General features: G+C 47.2%; 1 protein-coding gene across 4 annotated transcripts in view; it reads right to left on the bottom strand.

Annotated features, from left to right (window-relative positions):
• The window catches only part of slc16a4 (solute carrier family 16 member 4), a 112,693-nt gene that overhangs the window by 46,047 nt on the left and 39,257 nt on the right, over positions 1 to 27,389 (bottom strand). For all 4 annotated transcript variants that reach the window (XM_068007756.1, XM_068007755.1, XM_068007754.1 and 1 more), the window contains 4 exons: positions 16,412 to 16,544; positions 14,304 to 14,447; positions 11,842 to 12,003; positions 1,294 to 1,905 (listed from right to left, as the gene is read on the bottom strand). In XM_068007756.1, the coding sequence (XP_067863857.1) occupies positions 1,294 to 1,905; positions 11,842 to 12,003; positions 14,304 to 14,447; positions 16,412 to 16,544 (1,051 nt within the window). The remainder of the gene's footprint in view (positions 1 to 1,293; positions 1,906 to 11,841; positions 12,004 to 14,303; positions 14,448 to 16,411; positions 16,545 to 27,389) is intronic.

Here is a 27,389-nt window from a genome sequence, read left to right as displayed (position 1 = left end):
TGGCGGAGCAGGCTCGAGGGGCCAGGTGGCCGACTCCTGCTCCTATTTCTTATGTTTTTATGCAATTCTGTGGACGGTCTCAACACCCTGAGATCCCGGGAAGCGAATGTGTTGGGAGCGCTGCAGGTATCGTCCAACCGCCATTTTTACCCCCGGCCCGCCCCGATCTCAACACCGTTAACATCGGGGATTGTGTCTCTGAGGAAAGAAACAAAATTTTCATCGCCCCCATTGAAGATGTAATTGGTCAAATCATCGCCCAGTGAGAGCGCCTGGGATGGGGAGGCCGAGCAGTCTCAAGACACTTGATAAACGCAGAGTGTAATCGTCGGTGAGACGGGCCAGGGTTGAAGATGACAGGTTATATTTACTAGAAAAGGCTGAACAGGCTTGGATTCTTTTCTCTAGAAAAGAGAAGGCTGAGGGGTGACCTGATAGAGGTCTTTAAGATTATGAAAGGGTTTGATTGGGTAGACGTAGAGAAGATGTTTCCACTTGTGGGGGAGACCAGAACTAACGGCCAGAAATATAAGAGAGTCACTAATAAATCCAATAGGGAATTCAGGAGAAACTTCTTTACCCAGAGAGTGGTTAGAATGTCGAACTCGCTCCCACAAGGAGTAGTTGAGGTGAATAGTGTAGATGCATTTAAGGGGAAGCTGGATAAACACATGAGGGAGAAAGGAATAGAAGGATATGGTGATAGGGTGAGATGAAGTAGGGAGGGAGGAGGCTCGTGTGGAGCATAAACACCAGCACAGACCTGTTGGACCGAATGGCCAGTTCCTGTGCTGTAAACTCAATGTAATCCTATGAGTGGAGACGACTATTGATATGAAGAAGGAAGACAATTGGTCAGGGGACAGATTTCTGGGAAATCCGAGTTAATGGAAAAAGAGTCAGACGATGAGCTTTAGCACGTGAGGTGATTCGAGAGACAATCTTCTGAAACTCGCTGGTGGAAGGTTTGGTCACAGAATGGTGATGCTGCTGGAAAAGTGTGTGGACACCTGGAGTCGGGCATCTCACTCTGCTCTGATCCCCTCTCCACCTCCCAGCGCAGGTGAACAATCTGCTGACACCAGAGTCTAGCTTTTCCAATCTAAGTTATAATATTGGCAATCAGAAACCTGGGCTTTAGTTTCCAGACTCACACGTGAAGAATGAGGACATGTTTGGGGTACAGCAGGCAGCACCCCATTGACCTGTATCCCAACAAAAGGAGCACCTTCAGGAGAGCAAATTTAAAACAAAATTCAAACGCCAGGACAAGACCTTTCAGTCTGAGCTCACCTGCAACAGAAATAATGAAGGATGCGTCCATCGCATCGATATCCAAGGTTTTGGCCCTTGCTGATAGGTGAAAGTACGGAATGAAGTACGCTAACTGGCTGAACACCACTGAGGAAGTGTAAATACAAAAGAATGGATCTCGTAACAGTGAGAAGTCAAGAAGTTTCTCCTTTGGAGCAAGGCTCGCCGTTCCCTTATCCCTGCTCGAAAACTCAACAGTCTCGCTATGAGCTGTTCTGAAAGTTACTTTGTCCAAAAAGACTTTGCTCTTGTATGTGGTACTGGATTCCATCTCCACACTGGAGGAGTTCACACTGAGGTTCTCATCTGTCACGATGCAACTGTTGCAGTTCTTGGAAACGCCAATGCTCCCAATCGCTGAGTGGCTCACGGTGGGATTGGCAGTGATTAAACAGCCTTCTGAATGGTTCTCGAAGATACCTTGTTTCGTTGTCCCATTCTGGAATTGACTGCCATGTGGATTTATAAGTGTTTTCACATCAGAGGATGATTCGGAGTACGAGGGCTGGTTTTCACGGAGATAAATTGGTCTCAGTAACATGCCAGTAGCGACAAGGTTCAACATAATGCCTCCCAAAATAAGCAGAGCACCTGGAGACATAAAACACACCAGTATTAACAAGCGATTCATTCTTATTAAACCCCCACAGAGCTTCTCTCGGGTTTATGGTGTGTTAATATTTACAGGGGGTCCCCACAGATGTGTTAATCATAGAATCATAGAATGGTTACAGCACGGAAGGAGACAATCAGCCCATCAAGTCTGCACCAGCTCTACGCAAGAGCAATCCAACTAGTCCCACTCCCCGCCCTATCCCAGTAGCCCTACAAATTTTTTCCCTTCAAGTACTTATCCAGTTCCCTTTTGAAGGCCATGATTGAATCTGCCTCCACCACCCCCTCGGGCAGTGCATTCCAAATCCTAACCACTCGTTGTGTAAAACAGTTTTCCCTCATGTCACCTTTGGTTCTTTTGCCAATCACCTTAAATCTATGTCCTCTGGTCCTTGACCCGTCCACCAATGGTAACAGTTTCTCTCTATCTACTCTGTCTAGACCCTTCATGATTTTGAACACCTCTATCAAATCTCCTCGTAACCTTCTCTGTTCCAAGGAGAACAACTCCAGCTTCTCCCGTCTATCCACGTAACTGAAGTCCCTCATCCTTGAAATCATTCTAGTAAATCTCTTCTGCACCCTCTCTAAGACCTTCACATCTTTCCTAAAGTGTGGTGCCCAGAACTGGACATAATACTCCAGTTGTGGCCAAACCAGTGTTTTATAAAGGTTCAACATGACTTTCATACTTTTGTACTCTATGCCACTATTTATAAAACCCAGGATTCCATATGCTTTTTTAACCGCTTTCTCAACCTGCCCTGCCACTTTCAACGATTTGTCCACATATACCCACAGATCTCTCCGTTCCTGTACCCCTTTTAGAGTTGTATCCTCTAGTTTCTATTGCCTCTCCTCGTTATTCCTACCAAAATGTATCACTTTGCATTTTTCTGCGTTAAATTTCATCTGCCACGTGTCCGCCCATTCCACCAGCCTGTCTATATCCTCTTGAAGTCTATCACCATCCTCCTCACCATTCATTGCCCTTCCAAGTTTTGTGTCATCGGCAAATTTTGAAATTATGCCCTGTACAGAGAGATGCAAAAGCTATAGAGTAGAGTAGTGATAACTGGGGGACTTCAACTATCCTAATATAGACTGGGATAATAATAATAATGTAAGGGGAACAGAGGGGGAGGAATTTTTGAAATGTGTTTAGGATAACTTTCTTAACCCTTATGTTTCCGGCCCAATGAGGAAGGAGGCATTGCTGGACTTGGTTCTGGGGAATGAGGTGGGCCAAGTGGAGCAAGTGTCAGTGGGGGAGCATTTAGGGAGCAGCGATCATAGATCATAGATCATAAGGTTTAGAATAGCTGTGGAAAAGGACACGGACCACTCTAAAGTAAAAATACTCAATTGGAGGAGGGCCAATTTCAGTGGGATGAGAACTGATCTGGCCCGGGTAAATTGGAATCAAAGATTGGCAGGCAAAACTGTAATTGAACAGTGGGCGGCCTTTAAAAAGGAGTCCAATTCATTAATATACATCAAGAAAAGCAGTGGTCCCAGCACCGACCCCTGGGGCACACCACTGTACACCTCCCCCCAATCTGAAAAACAATCGTTCACCACTACTCTCTGTTTCTAGTCCCTTAGCCAATTCTGTATCCATGTTGCTACTGTCCCCTTTAATCCATGAGCCGCAATCGTGATGATAAGCCTATCATGCGGGACTTTATCAAACACCTTTTGAAAGTCCGTATACATCATATCAACTGCATTGCCCTCATCGCCCTCTCTGTTACCTCATCAAAAAACACTATTAGGTTAGTTAAACACGATTTTCTTTAACAAACCTATGCTGGCTTTCCCTAATCAATCCACACTTGTCCAAGTGACTGTTAATTCTGTCCCAGATTATCGTTTCTAAGAGTTTCCCCACCACTGAGGTTAAACTGACTGGCCTGTAGTTGCTGGGTTTATCCTTACACCCTTTTTTGAACAAGGGTGTAACATTTGCAATTCTCCAGTCCTCTGGCACCATCCCTCGTGGAAGGTTTGGAAGATTATGGCCAGAACCTCCGCAATTTCCACCCTTACTTCCCTCAGCAATCTAGGATGCATCCCATCCGGACCGGGTGACTTATCTACTTTAAGTACAGCCAGACTTTCAAGTACCTCTTCTTTATCAATTATTAGCCCATCCAGCATCTCAACTATGTCTTCCTTTACTGAGACTCTGGGGTATCTTCTTCCTTGGTAAAGACAAATGCAAAGTCCTCATTTAGTACCTCAGCCATCCCCGCAGCCTCCATGAGTAGATCTCCTTTATGGTCCCTAATCGGCCTCACTCCTCCTCTTACTACCCGTTCACTGTTTCTTTGCCTGTCATGATGTGGAGATGCCGGTGATGGACTGGGGTTGACAATTGTAAACAATTTTACAACACCAAGTTATAGTCCAGCAATTTTATTTTAAATTCACAAGCTTTCGGAGGCTACCTCCTTCCTCAGGTGAACGATGTGAAAATGCATCTTTGCCTGTATTAGACTTTTGGATTCCCTTTTATGTTGTCGCCAGTCTATTCTCATTCTCTCTCTTTGCCCCTCTTATTTTCTTTTTCACTTCCCCTCTGAACTTTCTATATTCTCCCTGGTTCTCACTTGTGTGATCAACCTGACATCTGTTATACGTCCCTTTTTTCCATTTCATCTTACTCTCTATCTCTTTTGTCATCCAGAGAGCTCTGGCTTTAGATGCCCTCCTTTCTCCCACGTGGGAGTGTACCCAGACTGTACCTGAACCATCTCCTCTTTAAAGGCCGCCCACTCTTTAATTACAGTTTTGCCTGCCAATCTTTGATTCCAATTTACCCGGGTCAGATCTGTTCTCATCCCATTGAAATTGGCCCTCCTCCAATTGAGTATTTTTACTTTAGTGTGGTCCATGTCCTTTTCCATAGCTATTCCAAATCTTGTGATACTATGATTATTGTTCCCTAAATGCTCCCCCACTGACACTTGCTCCACTTGGCCCACCTCATTCCCTAGAACCAAGCCCAGCAATGCCTCCTTCCTCGTTGGGCCGGAAACGTACTGGTTAAGAAAGTTATCCTGAACACACTTCAAAAATTCCTTCCCATCTATGCCCCTTATATTATTATGGTTATCCCAGTCTATATTAGGATATAGACTGGGATAACCGTAAATCAAACATTTACCTGAGGAAGGAGGAAGTCTCCGAAAGCTTGTGAATTTAAAATAAAATTGCTGGACTATAACTTGGTGTTGTAAAATTGTTTACAATGATATTAGGATAGTTGAAGTCCCCAGTTATCACTATTCTATGGCTTTTGCATCTCTCTGTAATTTCCCTGAAAATTTGCTCTTCTATCTCCTTCCCACTAGTCGGTGGCCTATAGAATACACCCAGTAATGTAATGGCACCTCTTATTTCTTAACTCTAACTAAATAGATTCTGTCCTTGACCCCTCCAGGACATCCTCTCTCTCCAGCACTGCAACATTCTCCTTAATCAATACTGCCACTCCCCCCCTCCTTTCTTTCCTTCCCTATCTCACCTGAACACCTTGTATCCAGGAATATTTAGTATCCAATCCTGCCCTTTTTTGAGCCAGGTCTTTTTTTTTTTATTTGTTCATGGGATGTGGGCATCGCTGGCAAGGCCGGCATTTACTGCCCATCCCTAATTGCCCTTGAGAAGGTGGTGGTGAGCCACCTTCTTGAATTGCTGCGGTCCGTGTGGTGAAGGTTCTCCCACAGTCCTGTTAGGCATGGAATTCCAGGAATTTGACCCAGCAATGATGAAGGAACAGCGATATATTTCCAAGTCGGGATGGTGTGTGAAATGTAGGGGAACGTGCAGGTGGCATTCTTCCCATGTGCCTGCTGCCCTTGTCCTTCTAGGTGGTAGAGGCCGTGGGTTTGGGAGGTGCTGTTGAAGAAGCCTTGGCAAGTTGCTGCATTGCATCCTGTGGATGGTACACACTGCAGCCACGGTGCGCCGGTGGTGGAGGGAGTGAATGTTTAGGGTGGTGGATGGGGTGCCAATCAAGCGGGCTGCTTTGTCCTGGATGGTGTCGAGCTTCTTGAGTGTTGTTGGAGCTGCACTCATCCAGGCAAGTGGAGAGTATTCCATCACACTCCTGACTTGTGCCTTGTAGATGGTGGAAAGGCTTTGGGGAGTCAGGAGGTGAGTCACTCGCCACAGAATACCCAGCCTCTGACCTGCTCTTGTAGCCCCAGTATTTATGTGGCTGGTCCAGTTAAGTTTCTAGTCAATGGCGACCCCCAGGATGTTGATGGTGGGGGATTCGGTGATGGTAATGCCGTTGAATGTCAAGGGGAGGTGGTTAGACTCTCTCTTGTTGGAGATGGTCATTGCCTGGCACTTGTCTGGCGTGAATGTTACTTGCCACTTATCAGTCCAAGCCTGGATATTGTCCAGGTTTTGCTGCATGCGGGCTTGGACTGCTTCATTATCTGAGGGGTTGCGAATGGAACTAAACACAGTGCAATCATCAGCGAAGATCCTCACTTCTGACCTTATGATGGAGAGGTCATTGATGAAGCAGCTGAAGATGGTTGGGCCCAGGACACTGCCCTGAGGAACTCCTGCAGCAATATCCTGGGGCTGAGATGATTGGCCTCCAACAACCACTACCATCTTCCTTTGTGCTCGGTATGACTCCAACCATTGGAGAGTTTTCCCCCTGATTCCCATTGACTTCAATTTTACTAGGGCTCCTTGGTGCCACACTCGGTCAAATGCTGCCTTGATGTCAAGGGCAGTCACTCTCACCTCGCCTCTGGAATTCAGCTGTTTTGTCCATGTTTGGACCAAGGCTGTAATGAGGTCTGGAGTCGAGTGGTCCTGGCGGAACCCAAACTGAGCATCGGTGAGCAGGTTATTGGTGAGTAAGTGCCGCTTGATAGCACTGTCGACGACACCTTCCATCACTTTGCTGATGATTGAGAGTAGACTGATGGGGCGGTAATTGGCCGGATTGGATTTGTCCTGCTTTTTGTGGACAGGACGTACCTGGGCAATTTTCCACATTGTCGGGTAGATGCCAGTGTTGTAGCTGTACTGGAACAGCTTGGCTAGAGGCGCAGCTAGTTCTGGAGCACAATTCTTAAGCACTACAGCTGGGATGTTGTCGGGGCCCATAGCCTTTGCTGTATCCAGTGCATTCAGCCGTTTCTTGATATCACGTGGAGTGAATCGAATTGGCTGAAGACTGGCTTCTGTGATGGTGGGGATATCGGGAGGAGGCCATTACTCTCCGTTATCACCAGATCATTATATTCCCATGTGGCTATTTGCGCCTGCAGCTCACCAACCTTGTTTACCAGGCTTCGTACATTTATACACAGGCACTGCAAACCAGTCTTAGACTTTCTTGTACTCTCTCTTAGTCTGATCCCACCTAATACTGTACTATTACTTGCTTTTGTGCTATTTTTCTCCCCCGATCCTTTGTGCCCCTTGTTTCTCCTTTCCATTGCTACATCCTGGTGCCCACCTCCTGCCAAATTAGTTTAAACCCCCCCCACAGAACTAGTGAACAACCTAGCAACGACATTGGTCCCGGCCCTGTTGAGGTGCAACCCGTCCGGCCTGTACAGGTCCCACCTTCCCCAGAACTGTCTCAATGCCCCAGGAATCTAAAGCCCTCCCTCCTGCACCATCTCTCCAGCCACACATTCATCTGCCCTATCCTCCTATTTCTATACTCACTAGCGCATGGTACCGGGAGTAATCCAGAGATCACTACATAATATTTACAGGGGCCCCTACAGATGTGTTAATATTTACAGGGAGAGGGTGCAGAGGAGATTTACTAGAATGGTGCCAGGGATAATGGACTTCGGTTATGTGGAGAGACTGGAGAAGCTGGGATTGTTCTCCTTCGAGCAGAGAAGGTTAAGGGGAGATTTAATAGAGGTGTTCAAAATCTATGAATGGTTTTGACAGAGTAAATAAGGAGAAACTGTTTCCAATGGCAGAAGGGTCGGTAACCAGAGGACACAGATTTAAGGTGATCGGCAAAAGAGCCAGAAGCAACATGAGGAAATTTTTTTTTAAACACAGCAAGTTGTTATGATCTGGAATGCGCTGCCTGAAAGGGTGGTGGAAGCAGATTCAATCAAGGCCTTCAAAAAGGAATTGGATAAATACTTGAAGGAAAAAAATTGCAGGGCTATGGGGAAAGAGCAGGGGAGTGGGACTAATTGGATAGCTCTTTCAAAGAGCCGGCACAGGCACAGGTACGACGGGCTGAATGGCCTCCTCCTGTGCTGTATCTACTATGATAGTATGATTCTAACCTTTAACATGGTAAAATTCTCCCTGAGGCACTGTGAGAGTGTTGGGGGAGGTGCCCAAAAGTGTGGTTAAAGAGGTAGATTTTGAGGAGACGTTGGAAGGTGTGGAGAGATGAGCATCTGGGAAAGGAATGAGCTGCTCTCGTTGCCATGGCACCTACATGGCTGGTCCAGATGAGTGTCTGGTCAATGGTGACCCCCAGGATGTTGATGGTGGGGGATTCAGACCCCGACTGTCACTTTCCCCCTCTACCTGTCACAAGGAAAACTTTTCCTCAACAAAACATTATTTAAATCAAACAATTTGTTCCCTTAATAGTTTATATTTATTTGAGTGTTAGTTTGGCTCAGTTAGTAGCACTCTCTCCCCTGAGGTTGTGATTTAGCATGTCTCTCCAGGGCAGTACCGAGGGAGCGCTGCCCTGTCGGAGGGGCAGTACCGAGGGAGCGCTGCCCTGTCGGAGGGGCAGTACCGAGGGAGCGCTGCCCTGTCGGAGGGGCAGTACCGAGGGAGCGCTGCCCTGTCGGAGGGGCAGTACCGAGGGAGCGCTGCCCTGCCCATCGAACAGGACATTAAACTGAGGCCCCGTCTGCCTGTCCGTTTGGATGAATGGAATCCCACGGCACTATTTAAAGAAGAGCAGGGAGTTCTCCCAGTGTCCTGGCCAATATTCATTCCTCAATCAATAGCACAAGAAAATGATTATCTGGTCATATGGAATGTTGCTGTGTGCAAAATGGCTACCATAATCGGCTACAGAACAATGACCACTTTTCAAAGTAATTTATTGCCTGTAAAGTGCATCAGTGAGATGTGAGAAGGTGCACCGTCAATAAATGTCTGTCTGTCTCCATGGGCTGGTCTCTCGAATGAACTGGAATGTTGGATGATCTGAGGTTTCCATGGTCACGGAAAAGCTTTCTCTTAAAGTTTTGCTGTTTGTGAGGCCAATGGAGTCATTGGGCTCGATTTTACAATGGCGGTGGGTTTGCAGTGGGGGTGGAGGTGTGCCTGGCAAACCCGCATGAACAAAACTTACTATTTCCGACGCGATCGCACGTTGATTGATGATGATTAACGTCCTCTCCGGGTTTCATGCCCGGCAGCCAGCCTGATGGCAGCCAGCCTATCAACTCGAGGCGGGGACGGGGACGGGGGTGGGACGGTGAGAAAGAGCGCGAGACATCATCATCCGGCACTGAAACGGGATTTCGGGGAGGGGGGGGGGGGTGAAGAGAGGGACATCGGTGGGGGGGGGGGGGTGAAGAGGGGGACATCGGTGGGGGGGGGGGGGTGAAGAGGGGGAGATCGGTGGGGGGGGGGGGGGTGAAGAGGGGGGACATGGGGGCGGGAGACATCGGACATCGGAGCAGGGTGCAAAGGTAGGTTCATTTAGTGTTTCACTTCCTTCCATGGTTTTTTGTTTAATTTATTTAGTTTCTTGTTCCCTGAACAGCCCTTTCACCGCGTGTGAATCAGAAGCGGTGGGCACGCCGCCCAGGTGAGTTAGAAACCTTTCTAACTACTTCCTCTGTCACAGGTAAAGTGCCTAAAGTTCCTCGGTGAGGTACATTTGGCTCTTTAACTGTCATCCCACCAGCTTTAAAATCCGGCGGGACTTCCGTTTTCGGGTCTCCCGCGCGCACACAGGTGGGTCCCTGGGAAACTCGGAAGTCGGCGGGTTGGAGCCGGTTTCCGAACCTGAACAGGATTTCCACGATTTTCGGAGCCCCCCCCGCCCCCAATGCACCTGCAATTGCCCCCTAAAAATCACCCCCATTGATTCTGTTAATCAACAGCTGTACTCCTACCCCTTAATCCTAATGGAAGGCTCCTAAAATGCTTTTACCCAGGAGTTCTCCCCGGTAGGTTCTGCCTCTCCTTTGTGTATATTCCCATACTCATCAGACCCCACTTGCTACTCCACATAACTCAGGCACGAGTCTGGCAATAGTGGCTACAATTTCCACAGGGTTTGCGACCTCCTGCTGTAACTTCAGCTGAAACATTAGAGAAATGCCACAAATCACCATTGATACGCCCACCACCCCCTCGCTGTACGCCCACCACCCCCTCGCTGTACGCCCACCACCCCCTCGCTGTACGCCCACCACCCCCTCGCTGTACGCCCACCACCCCCTCGCTGTACGCCCACCACCCCCTCGCTGTACGCCCACCACCCCCTCGCTGTACGCCCACCACCCCCTCGCTGTACGCCCACCACCCCCTCGCTGTACGCCCACCACCCCCTCGCTGTACGCCCACCACCCCCTCGCTGTACGCCCACCACCCCCTCGCTGTACGCCCACCACCCCCTCGCTGTACGCCCACCACCCCCTCGCTGTCGGTGCTGGGTCCCCAACTCTTCACAATCTATATTAATGATTTGGAGGAGGGGACCGAGTGCAACATATCAAAGTTTGCAGATGATACAAAGATGGGAGGGAAAGTAGAGAGTGAGGAGGACATAAAAAACCTGCAGGGGGATATAGACAGGCTGGGTGAGTGGGCGGAGAGTTGGCAGATGCAATACAATATTGGAAAATGTGAGGTTATGCACTTTGGCAGGAAAATCCAGAGAGCAAGTTATTATCTTGATGGCAAGAGACTGGAAAGTACTGCAGTACAAAGGGATCTGGGGGTCCTAGTGCAAGAAAATCAAAAAGTTGGTATGCAGGTGCAGCAGGTGATCAAGAAGGCCAACGGAATGTTGGCTTTTATTGCTCGGAGGATAGAATATAAAAACAGGGAGGTATTGCTGCAGTTATATAAGGTATTGGTGAGACCGCACCTGGAATACTGCATACAGTTTTGGTCTCCATACTTAAGAAAAGACATACTTGCTCTCGAGGCAGTACAAAGAAGGTTCACTTGGTTAATCCCGGGGATGAGGGGGTGGACATATGAGGAGAGGTTGAGTAGATTGGGACTCTACTCATTGGAGTTCAGAAGAATGAGAGGCGATCTTATTGAAACATATAAGATTGTGAAGGGGCTTGATCGGGTGGATGCGGTAAGGATGTTCCCAAAGATGGGTGAAACTAGAACTAGGGGGCATAATCTTAGAATAAGGGGCTGCTCTTTCAAAACTGAGATGAGGAGAAACTTCTTCACTCAGAGGGTAGTAGGTCTGTGGAATTTGCTGCCCCAGGAAGCTGTGGAAGCTACATCATTAAATAAATTTAAAACAGAAATAGACAGTTTCCTAGAAGTAAAGGGAATTAGGGGTTACGGGGAGCGGGCAGGAAATTGGACATGAATTTAAATTTGGAGGTTAGGATCAGATCAGCCATGATATTATTGAATGGCGGAGCAGGCTCGAGGGGCCGATTGGCCTACTCCTGCTCCTGCTCCTATTTCTTATGTTCTTATGTTCACTGTACGCCCACCACCCCCTCACTGACTGAGACCAGGTAACTCTACGTACCCCTGGACCTATATTGGACCCTCTGACTCACTGCCACCCATGAGATTCATTTACTCACTAAGCCATTGCAAGTTGATTCTTTTCCCCTCCAATTTTCTCAAGTTTTTTTTGCCACATGCTTTATTTTAAAATTGATGAGAGAATTTAATTTGTAGCCATGAAGAGAATTGAAACAAATCATTACTCACCTTGCCAGTCATATTCCTCCAGCAGTAACTGTGTGAAAGGAGCCAGGGCAAATGTCAGGCCCATTCCTGACCGGGAAATGGCGTATGCAGTAGCCAGTCTTTTTTTGAAGTACTTTGCGTGCATTAAAGTTGCTGCTTGATAGAGAAAGGCAAAGCCAATTCCTGGAAGAAATGTTCACAGCTAGTTATTTTTATCGACCTATTTTCTTTGGCCTCCCCACAGCACAGATCAATTGCAATTGACAGAGGACATGGAGGGCCTAAAGCAGGCTCTGAAACAGGCCACTGGGAGAAGAGGGAGAATGACCTTGGGCTGCCTCTTGCCAGTCCCACGCCTTGTAAGGTTGACTGTCCCTACTTTCCTACAGAGTTATGAGTGAGACCAGCAGATTGGTAGAATCACATTAAGAGAATCAAACTCTGGACCCATCTCTCTCCTTCCATATATTTAAGGGGAAGTTAGATAAACACACGAGGGAGAAAGGAATAGAAGGATATGTTGATAGGGTGAGATGAAGTAGGGAGGGAGGAGGCTCGTGTGGAGCGTAAACACCGGCATGGACTTGTTGGGCCGAATGGCCTGTTTCTGTGCTGTACAGTCTATGTAATTCTATGTAATGTACTGGAGCTCCCACAGGTACCACCTGGACATCCATGTTTGTCTTCAGCAATTCAGATGTTGAACTTCTGCATCCAAATAGGAAAATCTCTTAATCACATTTCACAAAATCCCTGTTGAGGGGACATTGTTTCTGCAAATGTTCCCACTTCCATTCGACGGTTTTCCCCCCAAGCTCTGCTGACTCAAAGCCTTTCCAATCCGTAAACCACTAGTGTATTCCAAACAAGCATAATATGCATAACATTTATTTAATTTAAAGGATCCTAAGGCTAATATTAAAGGTCTGACATGAGATGGCCTTGGGGCAGACTTGCTCCAGTTCCTCCTGGCCGTGGACAGAAAGTACAGAACGACTCCCATATGGCATTAACTTGGCAATAATCCTCAGAATGGGAAATGGAAAAATACTGCCCTGGGAGTGTTTGATGGGGCAGTGTAGAGGGAGCTTTACTCTGTATCTAACCTGTGCTGTACCTGCCCTGGGAGTGATTGATGGGACAGAGTAGAGGGAGCTTTACTCTGTATCTAACCCGTGCTGTACCTGCCCTGGGAGTGTTTGATGGGACAGTGTAGAGGGAGCTTTACTCTGTATCTAACCCGTGCTGTACCTGCCCTGGGAGTGATTGATGGGACAGTGTAGAGGGAGCTTTACTCTGTATCTAACCCGTGCTGTACCTGCCCTGGGAGTGATTGATGGGACAGAGTAGAGGGAGCTTTACTCTGTATCTAACCCGTGCTGTACCTGCCCTGGGAGTGTTTGATGGGACAGTGTAGAGGGAGCTTTACTCTGTATCTAACCCTGTACCTGCCCTGGGAGTGTTTGATACTGACACTTGCACGAATATCCCTCACTTGAGCACAAAGCTTTCAATAATAAGCAAAGGGTTATGGGGATAATGGGAGGGATTTTGCCTTGTGGCATTGTACTATCATAGTAGATGCAGCACATAAGGAGGCCATTCAGCCCCTCGTGCCTGTGCTGGCTCTTCAAAATGAAGCTGGATGAATGTCTGGTTGGGAATGGGATTTAAGGTGATAGAAGAATATATGAAACAGTCCAAGGATCAGGATGGTTGCTGTGTTGCTCGGGTGAGGGGGGTAATTGTCCCTAAGAACAGCTAGCCATGCTTAAATAGTGGAATTGTGGGGATGGATCAATATTCTGGAGTATTGTTTGACATCAATTGGGAATCACAGAGTATTTATGCAGAACTTTCCGTCACGAGATTAAATGGACAGGGGTGGGTAGAGTCCATGATAGGGGAGAGTGTACATGGGCTGTGGGAGGAGATTAAATGGGTGGGTAGAGTCCATGATAGGGGAGAGTGTACAGGGGCTGTGGGAGGAGATTAAATGGGTGGGTAGAGTCCATGATAGGGGAGAGTGTACATGGGCTGTGGGAGGAGATTAAATGGGTGGGTAGAGTCCATGATAGGGGAGAGTGTACATGGGCTGTGGGAGGAGATTAAATGGGTGGGTAGAGTCCATGATAGGGGAGAGTGTACAGGGGCTGGAGGAGGAGATTAAATGGGTGGAGTCAAATCCAAAATTGGGCAGCTTGTAAATTGGCGATGGAACTATAGAATTGATCTCGGGGGTTTTCTGGAAAGGGTTTGCTGCTCATGGGTTCAATGAGGAAGAGGTGAAAAATAAAACCTTTATTTGTACAAATTTGTTTATTAATTCAAATATCATCACAGGATGATGTGAGATTAACTTTTGATAGTGTTAATTATTCAACTACTGAGGAGACATTAGAACTATGTAGCAGTCACTCTGAAAGATGGTTAAAGTCATCGTATGGAGAACATCTTTTAAAAGCAGAACTAACATTTCTTACCAACTACACCACCAAGAGATACATAGAGAAAGAGGACACCAGTAGCCAGGATGCTAATGAGAAATCCGGTGCTCACAAGGACAGCTCCAAGGATCGAAGTCCATCGGTCTCCCAACTTTCCGCAGGCGATTGAAGCAATTGGACCTGGAGAACGGAATCGGAATAAACATTCAATATTCCTCACTCGTTTACAAAAAAGATCTTTTCTTCCACTTGGAAGAGTTGGTATGAAAAATAACCGACAGCTTGCAGTGCTCCTCGTGTATAGACAGATGTCCTTGGCTGGTCCATTGGCGGAAGAACAGAATGAACAGAAGGAGAAAGTGCAAACAGGAAGCAGAACTGGAGTTAGAACCAAAGGCTGGGTTGAAGAGAAAAACTTTTGAAAGCAGGGAGGGGGGGGGCAGGATTTGGGGAGGAAGTTTCAGAGGGCAGAGGGTGGGGGGAACAAGTAGATGGTGTCAGGAGAGCACAGGGAGCAGGTGGGGACAAATGGCTGCTGATCACTGAGGGAAGCTGGGAGAAGCCACATAGAGAAGTGAGGGAAAAGGTCTGAAATCAAATTGCTGGAATACCAGAGGTCGGAGTAATAAGAATTCAGGCCTCTGTCAGAGTGAGGATGTGGGTTACAGTTTTGGGATGAGTTGTAGGAGTTGGAGAGGCAGTTAGGAAAACCAAGGTAATGGGGGAGTTGATGAGGGCTGGGTGATATTGTGAAGAAAGTGGTTTTAGTAACGGACGGATGTCTGGAAGGAACTTCAGCTTTGAGATGCCTTGTAATTTGCCAAAATGTACCAGTAAAAATAAAGCTCTGGGCCAATAACAGAACTTTGCAACGTGGGTTACCAGGTAATCAAGTCACTGAAGGATAGAGTGAAGAGGAAGATAAAACTCCCCCAGTGGTTCAGTGGCTAAATATTCCCTGGGGAGGGACTGAGGCCGAAAGCCTCAAGTTTCAATGCCTTGTCTGTGGGGAGGGGGGTAATCTCAGTCAGATAACAAGTTAGCTTCAGTGACTCGGTGGAGGAAATTCTCCCAGGATTCTCATTCCTGATTGTTATCCAATGATTCCTGTGGAAAGTACCCCAGCATCAGGCAGGTGAATTTAAACATCCGCCCAAGCAACGCGACTGTTGCCCCCCCTTGAGCCCCTCAGTGGGAGACCCCAAACCATGTTCGGGTTTGGACCTCAAAAGCTGCTGGGCCTTAAGTCAGTGCTGGAGATCAGCTCGTCAAACACGGCAACACTGAGCAAACCGAGGGTCCGAGAACACGGCAACACTGAGCAAACCGAGGGTCCGAGAACACGGCAACACTGAGCAAACCGAGGGTCCGAGAACACGGCAACACTGAGCAAACCGAGGGTCCGAGAACACGGCAACACTGAGCAAACCGAGGGTCCGAGAACACGGCAACACTGAGCAAACCGAGGGTCCGAGAACACGGCAACACTGAGCAAACCGAGGGTCCGAGAACACGGCAACACTGAGCAAACCAAGCCGAACATTAGCAATAAAAGGTGGGTTGGGGGAGCAGGTGCCCCACAAACACCCCCCACAAAAACGTTCCAGGCGTATTTGTCCGGCCTCCCGCTGGTAAACCCCGCTCACCGCCTGGTACCATTGGCCAGTGTGTGCCCAGTGCCGGCTGAAACAGACTTGCACATACGAGCAGCCTCCTGCCTGTTACGGGCTAGATTTCTCGGTGCCCATTTACATGCCCACCTGAACATGGCATTCGGTAGTCTCTGGGCTTCACGACCATTTTCAACTGCCGGATGCCTCAAACGGGGTGAGGGGCACTTAAAAATTGTCCCCCCGGTGAGGCCTGGATTAGGCTGAACTGCGAGGTTCGTCACTGTCGAATAACCAGTTCTCAAACACCATCCAAGTTTACGAGCAGCCACTTGACCGCAGTTACGAGAGGTCTGTCAGTGTCTGTGGATCCGTGCCCCAGCGTTCTTCACCACCTTCAGGAGGTGAGAGAAAACTGGAGGGAAAGAAAGACTATAAAAGGGACATCACTGTCAAAAATCTCTTCCCTTGTCCGCAGAATGCATCGGTTTCTGATTCACAACTTGCACCCATCTTCCAATCACACCTAGTTACCTGCAGAGAGGCGAAGGCTGGACATGATCGACCCAACCCAGCTGATCTGTTCCGAGGAGCCCCCAAATACTTCCTGAAAGGTCACGAAGAAAATTCCAAAGGTCTTCAGTGTTCCCATTACCAACACGTTCACCTGCAAGTAAAGATCGAGGAATTACAGGACAGAAATCCCCCAATTCCTTGGTTGCAGTGATCCCCGAGTGTCACCACAGAAACCACGTCCAACACACGTGTGAGAGGGAAACTAACAAAACTGCCAAATCCTCCTGGCCTTAAGCTCCAGTTATTTCTGCCCAATCCTGAAACAGTCCAGGATTTACGATGGGGTCTCAAAGTGACTTTTACAGATTGTATTTTATTTTCCGATTGAGTGAAACATCTTCAGGTCAGTTCTATAGTTTGTGGACACAGTGTGTTATTTACTTGTGTCCATTTGACAAAAAACTTAGAAAATAGGGAATCAGCCCAATGAATTTGGAGAAATCCTTTGAGTGAAGCCAAGAGAAGACTTGTAGTTTTGTAAGATTTGTAGGGAGTGATTGTTGCTTCAAATGTTAATCGTACAGGCCTGGGACCCGATCCATTGCAGATCGTGGGTCCTAATCGCCGAGCTGCCAGCGCAGATCGTGGTCCCCAATTGGCAGGTCTCCGATATGGAGGCAGGAAATCAGGTGAATGTGAAGGGCCAGTGGCAGCACCTTAAAGGGGAGGGATAGTAGCATTGGGAATGAAAAGCAGCAGCCCTGTAAGCAGCAGGTAACATGTGTGCAGAACCCACAGCCGCCTTTAAAGGCTCAAAAGCTACAAGTGGCTGCCATAAAGATGCCTCCCGAACCTCCGTCCAACTTTCTCTGACTGCAGCTGAGGATCCCTTTAATTATTACCTCCCAACTCGTGCAGCCCATGGTTATTGGGGGGGGGGGGGGGGGGGGGAGAGCAGGAACCAATGGGATTCAGGGGAGGAGCAGGAACCAATGGGATTCAGGGGAAGTGGGGGGGGGGGGGGGGGAGTAGGAACCAATGGGATTCAGGGGAGGAGCAGGAACCAATGGGATTCAGGGGAAGTGGGGGGGGTGGTGGGGGGGGGGGGGGGGGGGGAGTAGGAACCAATGGGATTCAGGGGAGGAGCAGGAACCAATGGGATTCAGGGGAAGTGGGGGGGGGGGGGGGAGAGCAGGAACCAATGGGATTCAGGGGAGGAGCAGGAACCAATGGGATTCAGGGGAAGTGGGGGGGGGGGGGGGGGGGAGAGCAGGAACCAATGGGATTCAGGGGAGGAGCAGGAACCAGTGGGATATTGTGTAATGAGACAGGGTTAATTAGTAATCTCACAGTAAAGGATCCACTGGGGAAGAGCAATCATAATATGATAGAATTTCACATCGATTTTGAGAGTGACGCACTTAAGTACGAAACCAGAGTCTTAAACTTAAATACAACCAATTACGTAGGTATGAGGGGCGAGTTGGCTAAGGTAGATTGGGAAATTAAATTAAAGGGTATGACTGTTGAAAAGCAATGGCAAACATTTAAAGAAATATTTCAATATTCTCAACAAATACACATTCCATTGAGAAATAAAAACTCCACGGGAAAAGTGATCCACGCGTGGCTAAGTAAAGAAGATAAGGATAGTATTAGATTAAAAGAAGAGGCTTATAATATTACCAAGAAGAACAATAAGCCTGGGGAATTGGGAGAGTTTTAGAATCCAGCAAAGGATGACCAAAAAATTGATTAAAAAGGGAGAAAATAGAATATGAAAATAAACTAGCAAGAAATATAAAAACAGATTGTAAGAGCTTCAACAAGAATGTAAAAAGGAAGAGAGTAGCAAAAGTAAACGTGGGTCCCTTAGAGGCTGAGACAGAAGAAATTATAATGGGGAAATCAGGAAATGGCAGATGCGTTAAACAAATATTTTATATCTGTATTCACAGCAGACACAAAAAGCATACCAAAAATAGTGGGGAACCAAGGGGAAAATGAGAGTGAGGAATTTAAAGTAATTAATATCAGTAGAGAAAAAGTACTGGAGAAACTAATGGGACTAAAAGCCGATAAATCTCCTGGACCTGATGGCCTACATCCTAGGGTTCTAAAAGAGGTGGCTGCAGAGATAGTGGATGCATTGGTTATGATCTTCCCAAATTCCCTAGATTCTAGAACGGTCCCAGCAGATTGAAAGGCGGCAAATGTAACCCCGCTATTGAAGAAAGGAGGGAGAGAGAAAACAGGGAACTACAGGCCAGTTAGCCTGACATCAGTCATTGGGAAAATGCTGGAATCCATTATTAAGGAAGTGGTAACAGGGCACTTAGAAAATCATAATATGATTAGGGAGAGTCAACATGGTTTTATGAAAGGGAAATCGTGTTTGACAAATTTATTAGAGTGTTTTTGAGGATGTAACTAGTGGCGTAGGTGAAGGAGAACCAGTGGATGTAGAATATTTGGATTTTCAAAAGGCATTCGATAAGGTGCCACATAAAAGGTTGTTACGCAAGGTAAGGGCTCATGGGGCTGGGGGTAATATATTAGCATGGATAGAGGATTGGTTAACGGACAGAAAACAGAGTAGGGATAAACGGGTGATTTTCAGGTTGGTAGACTGTAACTAGTGGGGTGCCGCAAGGATCAGTGCTTGGGCCTCAGCTATTTACAATCTACATTAATAACTTAGATGAAGGGACCGAGTGTAATGCCGAGGTTTGCTGACAATACAAAGCTAGGTGGGAAAGTGAGCTGTGAGGAGGATATAAAGAGTCTGCAAAGGGATATAGACAGGTTAAGTAAGTGGGCAAGAAGGTGGCAGATGGAGTATAATGTGGGGAAATGTGAGGTTATTCACTTCAGTAGGAAGAATAGAAAAACAGAATATTTTTTAAATGGTGAGAAACTATTAAATGTTGGTGTCCAGAGAAACTTGGGTGTCCTCGTCCAAGAAACACAAAAAGTAGCATGCAGTACAGCAAGCAATTAGGAAGGCAAATGGTATGTTGGCCTTTATTGCAAGGAGGATGGAGTACAAGAGTAAGAAAGTCTTCCTACAATTGTACAGGGCTTTGGTGAGACCTCACCTGGAGTACTGTGTACAGATTTGGTCTCCTTATCTAAGGAAGGATATACTTGCCTTAGAGGCGGTGCAATGAAGGTTCACCAGATTAATTCCTGGGATCAGAGGGTTGTCCTATGAGGAGAGGTTGAGTAGAATGGGGTTTAGAGGAATGAGAGGTGATCTCATTAAGACATAAGATTCTGAGGGGGCTTGACCGGGTTAAGGCTGAGAGATTGTTTCCCCTGGCTGGAGAGTCTAGAACTAGGGGCCATAGACGCAAGATAAGGGGTCGGCCATTTAAGATTGAGATGAGGAGGCATTTTTTCCATCAGAGGGTTGTGAATCTTTGGAATTCTCTACCCCAGAGGACTGTGCATGCTGACATAGGTAAATATTGAATATATTCAAGGTTGACATGGATAAATTTTTGGACTCCAGGGGAATCAAGGGATATGGGGATTGGGCAGGAAAGTGGAGTTGAGGTTGAATGGTGGAGCAGGCTCGAGGGGCCGAATGGCCGACTCCTGCTCCTATTTCTTATGTTCTTTTGTTCTTATGGTTCAGGGGGAGGCGGGAGCAGGAACCAATGAGATTCGGGGGGGGGGGGGGGAAGGAGTGGGAACCAATGGGATTCAGTGGGAGGAGCAGGACGAAAATGGCATCAGGATCTAAATGCCTGATCTGGCCCCAGTTTGTAAACATGTTCCAGCTTCCTGCCTGTTCCCAATGGGAGCCCAGTCGCCAGGATGCAAATCCGCTCGAAACTCGGGACAGTGCCTCCACCAATCGTCATTTTGAAACCACTACCTCCCCATTTTTAAGTGCCCAAAACTGCACACACAACTCAAACTGCGTTTTCTCAAATCTCTCCTTGCTCCTTGCTCCTTAATAAATGCCTTGTTGAGAAAGGGTTGGGTATTAGGGATATAGGAATAGGTATGGGGTGAGTTTATCAAATACACCCTGGGACACTAGTCGACATGTTGGCCTTGCACAGGGCGGAACAATCAGACATTCTATCCTTATTTTATCTCCATTATGAATTCTGTTAGAAATGTGGACATGTAAAGCATGTCACACTGTGATTGTAGCATGTCAAGTTTACATGGGCAGGTATTATAAATATGGACATAAGAGTTCATAATGGTAAACGTTGATGGGAAGTGAATGCAGACATTGGATTTTTGATACCTGGCAATATGGGGGCTCTGTGCGCTGGGGCTGACGTAACAAAGTGCAGCAGTGGAGATGAGAGGGTGGATGAATATTTTAGAATTTTGCTTGATTCCCTTTGGAGATCGGCCCATATGATCAGGGTACGGTAGCATAGTGGTTATGTTACTGGACTAATAATCCAGAGGCCTAGACTAATAATCTGATAGACATAAGCTCAAATCCTACCATGGCAGCTGGGGAATTGAAATTCAGGTAATTAAATAAAATCCAGAATTAATAAAAGCTGGAATCAGTAATGGAGGCCATGAAACTACTAGATTGTCGTGAAAACCCAACTGGTTCACTAATAAATGTCCTAATACTGACCTCGCCAGCAACACCCACATCCCATGAATGAATTTTAAAAAATTCTATTCAATCTCCCCTCATTGGACAACCCTCTCATCCCAGGAATCAATTTAGTGAACCTTCGTTACACCGCCTCTAAGGCAAGTATATCCTTCCTTAGATAAGGAGGCCAAAACTGTACACAGTACTCCAGGTGAGGTCTCACCAAAGCCCTGTACAACTGTAGCAAGATTTCCTTACTCTTGCACTCCAACTCCCTTGCAATAAAGGCCAACATACCATTTGCCTTCCTAATTGCTTGCTGTACCTGCATACTAACTTTTTATATTTCTTGTATGAGGACACCAAATCTCTCTGAACACCAATGTTTAATAGTTTCTCGTCAAATAAAAAATATTTTGTTTCTCTATTCTTCCTACCAAAGTGAATAACCTCACATTTCCCCACATTATACTCCATCTGCCACCTTCTTGCCCACTCACTTAACCTGTCTATATCCCTTCACAGACTCTTAATGTCCTCATAGAATCATGGAAAGGTTACAGCACGGAAGGAGGCCATTCGGCCCATCGAGACCGTGACGGCTCTATGCAAGAGCAATGCAGCTAGTCCCACTTCCCCGCCGTTTCCCCATAGTCCTGCAATTTTTTTTCCTTTCAAGTATTTATCCAGTTCCCTTTTGAAGGCCATGATTGAATCTGCCTCCACCATCCCCTTGGTCCCTTCATCCAAGTCATTAATATAGATTGTAAATAGCTGAGGCCCAAGCACTGATCCTTGCAGCACCCCACTAGTTACAGCCTGACAACCTGAAAATGACCCGTTTATCCCTACTCTCTATTTCCTGTCCATTAACCAATCCTCTATCCATGCTAATATATTACCCCCAACCCCATGAGCCCTTACCTTGTGTAACAACCTTTTATGTGGCACCTTATCGAATGCCTTTTGAAAATCCAAATATACGACATCCACTGGTTCCCCTTTATCTACCCTGCTAGTTACATCCTCAAAAAACTCTCATAAATTGTTGAACATGATTTCCCTTTCATAAAACCATGCTGACTCTGCCTAATCCATTTTTATGATTTTCTAAGTGCCCTGTTACCACTTCCTTAATAATGGATTCCAGCATTTTCCCAATGACTGATGTCAGGCTAACTGGCCTGTAGTTCCATTTTTTCTCTCCCTCCTTTCTTGAATATCGGGAATATCGAAGGCCCTTTCTAGAGCGGGGGAGCAGATCGAAGGCCCTTTCTAGAGCGGGGGGGGGGGGGGTCGAAGGCCCTTTCTAGAGCGGGGGGGGGGGTCGAAGGCCCTTTCTAGAGCGGGGGGGGGGTCGAAGGCCCTTTCTAGAGCGGGGGGGGGGTCGAAGGCCCTTTCTAGAGCGGGGGGGGGGGTCGAAGGCCCTTTCTAGAGCGGGGGGATCAAACGCCCTTTCTAGAGCGGGGGGGGATCAAACGCCCTTTCTAGAGCGGGGGGGATCAAACGCCCTTTCTAGAGCGGGGGGGGGATCAAACGCCCTTTCTAGAGCGGGGGGGATCAAACGCCCTTTCTAGAGCGGGGGGGATCAAACGCCCTTTCTAGAGCGGGGGGGATCAAACGCCCTTTCTAGAGCGGGGGGGATCAAACGCCCTTTCTAGAGCGGGGGGGATCAAACGCCCTTTCTAGAGCGGGGGGGATCAAACGCCCTTTCTAGAGCGGGGGGGATCAAACGCCCTTTCTAGAGCGGGGGGGATCAAACGCCCTTTCTAGAGCGGGGGGGATCAAACGCCCTTTCTAGAGCGGGGGGGATCAAACGCCCTTTCTAGAGCGGGGGGGATCAAACGCCCTTTCTAGAGCGGGGGGGATCAAACGCCCTTTCTAGAGCGGGGGGGATCAAACGCCCTTTCTAGAGCGGGGGGGATCAAACGCCCTTTCTAGAGCGGGGGGGATCAAACGCCCTTTCTAGAGCGGGGGGGATCAAACGCCCTTTCTAGAGCGGGGGGGATCAAACGCCCTTTCTAGAATGGGGGGGGGGAATCGCGCGCCCTCTCTAGAACCGGCCTGATTGGAAATCCATTGAATGAATTAAATGAAGATCGAGCGAGTTCTAAAACTGTCGAACAATCTGCTCCACGGATCATCGCCCAGTTGGTGAGGATGAAAATCGACCATCGTGGCTTTTATTGTACACGGTGACTGTTACAAACCTACAGAACAAACATCCACAGCTGGAACACACTTGGAAACATCTGTTGTACTTAAAAGTCAGATGCAGTTGTGTGATGCCTGAGGCAAACGGCTGGATCTAATTTGTAACAGATATTTCTTTTTCCAGACAGGTCCAGGAACACAAAGCCTAAAGTCAACAGGAGGTTCTCTGAACTAAACCCATTGTGTGGCCCAAGCTCTGGCCAGTTTCCACGTCCCTCGATATCTGGGATTCCTTTCTCATTCCGCCTCCTTTGGCTTCTTGCTCCGTATACATCTCCCTGTGCCTCAGTGACTTACTGTGGGAAAGGTTCGTAATCCTCCAACAGTAACTTTGAAGGACCTGCGTCAGTTAATTGGGACTTTAAATTGCAAAACATGAAGGATACCATCAAGATTCAAAACAGAACAGGAGGGAAGGGGAACTAGTGGTTCAGTGACAGCGAGTTTGGGATTTTAACAAGACTATAGGATGAAAGGCCTGAGGGGGGAAAGGAATTCCACAGTTTAAAGGTTCTGGGAAGCAGTGAGTTAGGACCAGGATCCAGTACAATGAATCCCGATTTCAATATATTTAAAATGAAACGCATTTGTCACTAGTTTATCCATTTTAATTCAATCGTTTCAATTTTTGAAATAATGCTCAGATAAAATACTGCTGCCCTGGATATGATACAAAAATTAGAAAACGGGTTTCTGACCTTATCATAATATCACAGGAGGAGGCCATTCGGCCCATCGTGCCGGTGCCGTCTCTTTGAAATTAATCCCATTCCCCTGCTCTTTCCCCTTAGCACTGTAAATCTTTTCCCTTCAATTATTTAAGGGATTGATGATTCTTGCAAAGACTGAAAAGGCAGATTTGATCTGTTACACGGAAAGAATTGGAGCCTATCCAAATTTTAACAACCTGTGTATTTGAGGCAAGAAAAGATTGTTCGACAGTACCAGGGCCACAGGGAGATAGTCTAAAAGGAAAAGATTGGACTGATGGACTTAAAAACAGAACTCCACGCAGAATAGGTGATAGAATTGTATTGACAGAACAAAGCAAGTTTTGCAAAGACATCAAGATTTCAATCATCAGCAGACAGAGTCCAAACTCTTTTTATATCTGGACAGTGAGCTGTGCTGTCACTCTTGTTCTACAAGACTTTGTTTCCTGCTCCATTCCAATCATTTTCTTAAATGGCCTGTGTCTCAGCCTTTTATTTGTGAATTTTGTGCTCATCAAGATGTTTGCATTCATTTCATGTACTGAATGTCAGTATCAAACACTCCCAGGGCAGGTACAGAGTAAAGCTCCCTCAACACTGTCCCATCAAACACTCCCAGGGCAGGTACAGCACGGGTTAGGTACAGAGTAAAGCTCCCTCTACACTGTCCTGCGATTGAATAGGCTCGAGGGGCTGAATGGCCTCCTCCTGTTCCTAACTGATCACCCTGTCGTAGCAACAACAACTTGCATTTATATAGTGCCTTTAACTTGGTAAAATGTTCAAAGGTGCTTCATAGGAGTGTAATCTGACAAATAAATTAACATCGAGCCAAAGAAGGAGATATTCGGACAGGTGACCAAAAGCTTGGGCAAAAAGATTGTTTTTAAGGAGCGTCTTAAAGGAGGAGAGAAAGACGGAGAATTCCAGAGCTTGGATCCAAGGCAGCTGAAGGCACGGCCGCCAATGGTGGAACGATTAAAATCGGGGATGCGCAAGAGGCCAGAATTGAAAAAGTGCAGAGTTCTCGGAGGGTTGTAGGGCTGGAGGAGGTTACAGAAATACGGAGGGACGAGGCCAGGGAGGGATTTGAAAACAAGGATGAGAATTTTAAAATCAAGGTGTTCCCGGACGGGGAACCAATGTAGGTCAACGAGAACAGGGGTGATGAGTGAACGGGACTTGGTGCGAGTTAGGATACGGGCAGCAGAGTTTTGGATGATCTCAAGTTTACGGAGTGTGAAAAGTGGGAGGTGGGCCAGGAGAGCATTGGAATAGTGGAGTCTGGAGGTAACAAAGGCATTGATGAGGGTTTCATGCAGGAGATGGGCTGAGGCAGGGGCGGAGACGGGCGATGTTACAGAGATATTAGCAATACTGAAGGCCAGGATTACACCTCATTCCTAGTGTCCATTCTTGCTCTGGTGCCAATGATGGCAAATACAACCATTTTCTTTTTCCATCAGACTCCCTAAATGACCTTTTTCCTGTGGTTAACCTGCCATTTGGCAACATCTGCCCATATTTGGTTCCATGCACTCAATGTCATAGAGTCATAGAGTTATACAGCACGGATAGAGGCCCTTCGGCCCATCGTGTCCGCGCCGGCCATCAGCCCTGTCTACTCTAATCCCATATTCCAGCATTTGGTCCGTAGCCTTGTATGCTATGGCATTTCAAGTGCTCATCCAAATGCTTCTTGAATGTTGTGAGGGTTCCTGCCTCCACAACCCTTTCAGGCAGTGAGTTCCAGACTCCAACCACCCTCTGGGTGAAAAAGTTCTTTCTCAAATCCCCTCCAAACCTCCCGCCTTTTACCTTGAATCTATGTCCCCTTGTTATAGAACCCTCAACGAAGGGAAAAAGCTCCTTAGTATCCATCCTATCTGTGCCCCTCATAATTTTGTACACCTCAATCATGTCCCCCCTCAGCCTCCTCTGCTCCAAGGAAAACAAACCCAATCTTCCCAGTCTCTCTTCATAGCTGAAGCGCTCCAGCCCTGGTAACATCCTGGTGAATCTCCTCTGCACCCTCTCCAAAGCAATCACATCCTTCCTGTAGTGTGGCGACCAGAACTGCACACAGTACTCCAGCTGTGGCCTAACCAGTGTTTTATACAGCTCCATCATAACCTCCTTGCTCTTATATTCTATGCCTCGGCTAATAAAGGCAAGTATCCCATATGCCTTCTTTACCACCTTATCTACCTGTTCCGCCGCCTTCAGGGATCTGTGAACTTGCACACCAAGATCCCTCTGACCCTCTGTCTTGCCTAGGGTCCTCAATGTCCACCATCACTTTAGATTGAAAATTCCAGATGTGGCAGTGGGCCGTAGGGAATTGGCTGAACGGTTCCACACTCCAGAGGAGTTTCTGCCCTTGCCTCTCTGACAAAAACTCAACAAATGTTTCCATCTTTTGTTTGCAAAGCACAGGACACAGCTACACAAGTTCTGTTGAAGCACATCACCGTGCTGCTTGTGACAACATCGCAGCAGAAACACACAACAGCCGTCTAGCTTTCCCCAGCAACGTTGGGCCTGCCAAATAAGTTTCCATGGAGACCGTGTCCTTTTAATCAATACCTGGCGGTCTTTGGTGTAAATGTTGCTGAGACTTCTCCTGCAGTGTGCACATTAATTTGTGTTGCCACTCCCCTCCCCCGTGTAAAATATCTCTCCGCTATTTCTTTTAAGTAGAAACATTTTCAATCTATCCTGCTGCGATACTTGGAATTGCCAGTGCTCAGTAAGTACAATAATGGGCCAGAGTGGGGCCTCACAACGTTAGTTAGAAATATTCCTGCACCCTTTTTTCGCGCTGTAACTTCCTGGAAGTGCAAGCCAATAATGGCACGGTGAGAGCAATGAGACATCTGGGACCTTAGTGAACAACAGGGCATAAGAACATAAGAAATAGGAGCAGGAGTCGGCCTTTCGGCCCCTCGAGCCTGCTCCACCGTTCAATAAGATCATGGCTGATCTTTGATCTCAACTCCACTTTCCTGCCCGATCCCCATATCCCTTGATTCCCTAGTGTCCAAAAAGCGATCGATCTCAGTCTTGAATATATTCAATGACTCAGCATCCACAGCCCTCTGGGGTGAAGAATTCGAAAGATTCACAACCCTCTGAGTGAAGAAATTTTTCCTCATCTCAGTCTTAAATGGCTGACCCCCTATCTTGAGACTATGCCACCTAGTTCTAGACTCTCCAGCCAGGGGAAACAGCCTCTCAGCATCTACCCTGTCAACCCTCAAAGAAATCTATACGTTTCAATGACATCACCTCTCATTCTTTTAAACTCCAGAGAGTATAGGCCCATTCTACTCAATCTCTCCTCATAGGGCAACACTCTCATTTCAGGAATCAATCTAGTGAACTTTCTTTGCACCCCCTCTAAGGCAAATACATCCTTCCTTAGGAAAGGAGACCAAAACTGTACACAGTACTCCAGGTGTGGTCTCTCCAGAGCCCTATATAATTT

Source organism: Heptranchias perlo, chromosome 27, assembly GCF_035084215.1.
Source record: "Heptranchias perlo isolate sHepPer1 chromosome 27, sHepPer1.hap1, whole genome shotgun sequence".
NCBI classification, from domain to species: Eukaryota; Metazoa; Chordata; class Chondrichthyes; order Hexanchiformes; family Hexanchidae; genus Heptranchias; species Heptranchias perlo.
Note: the sequence above shows the minus strand (reverse complement) of the source record. Positions and strands in the feature narration are given on the sequence as shown.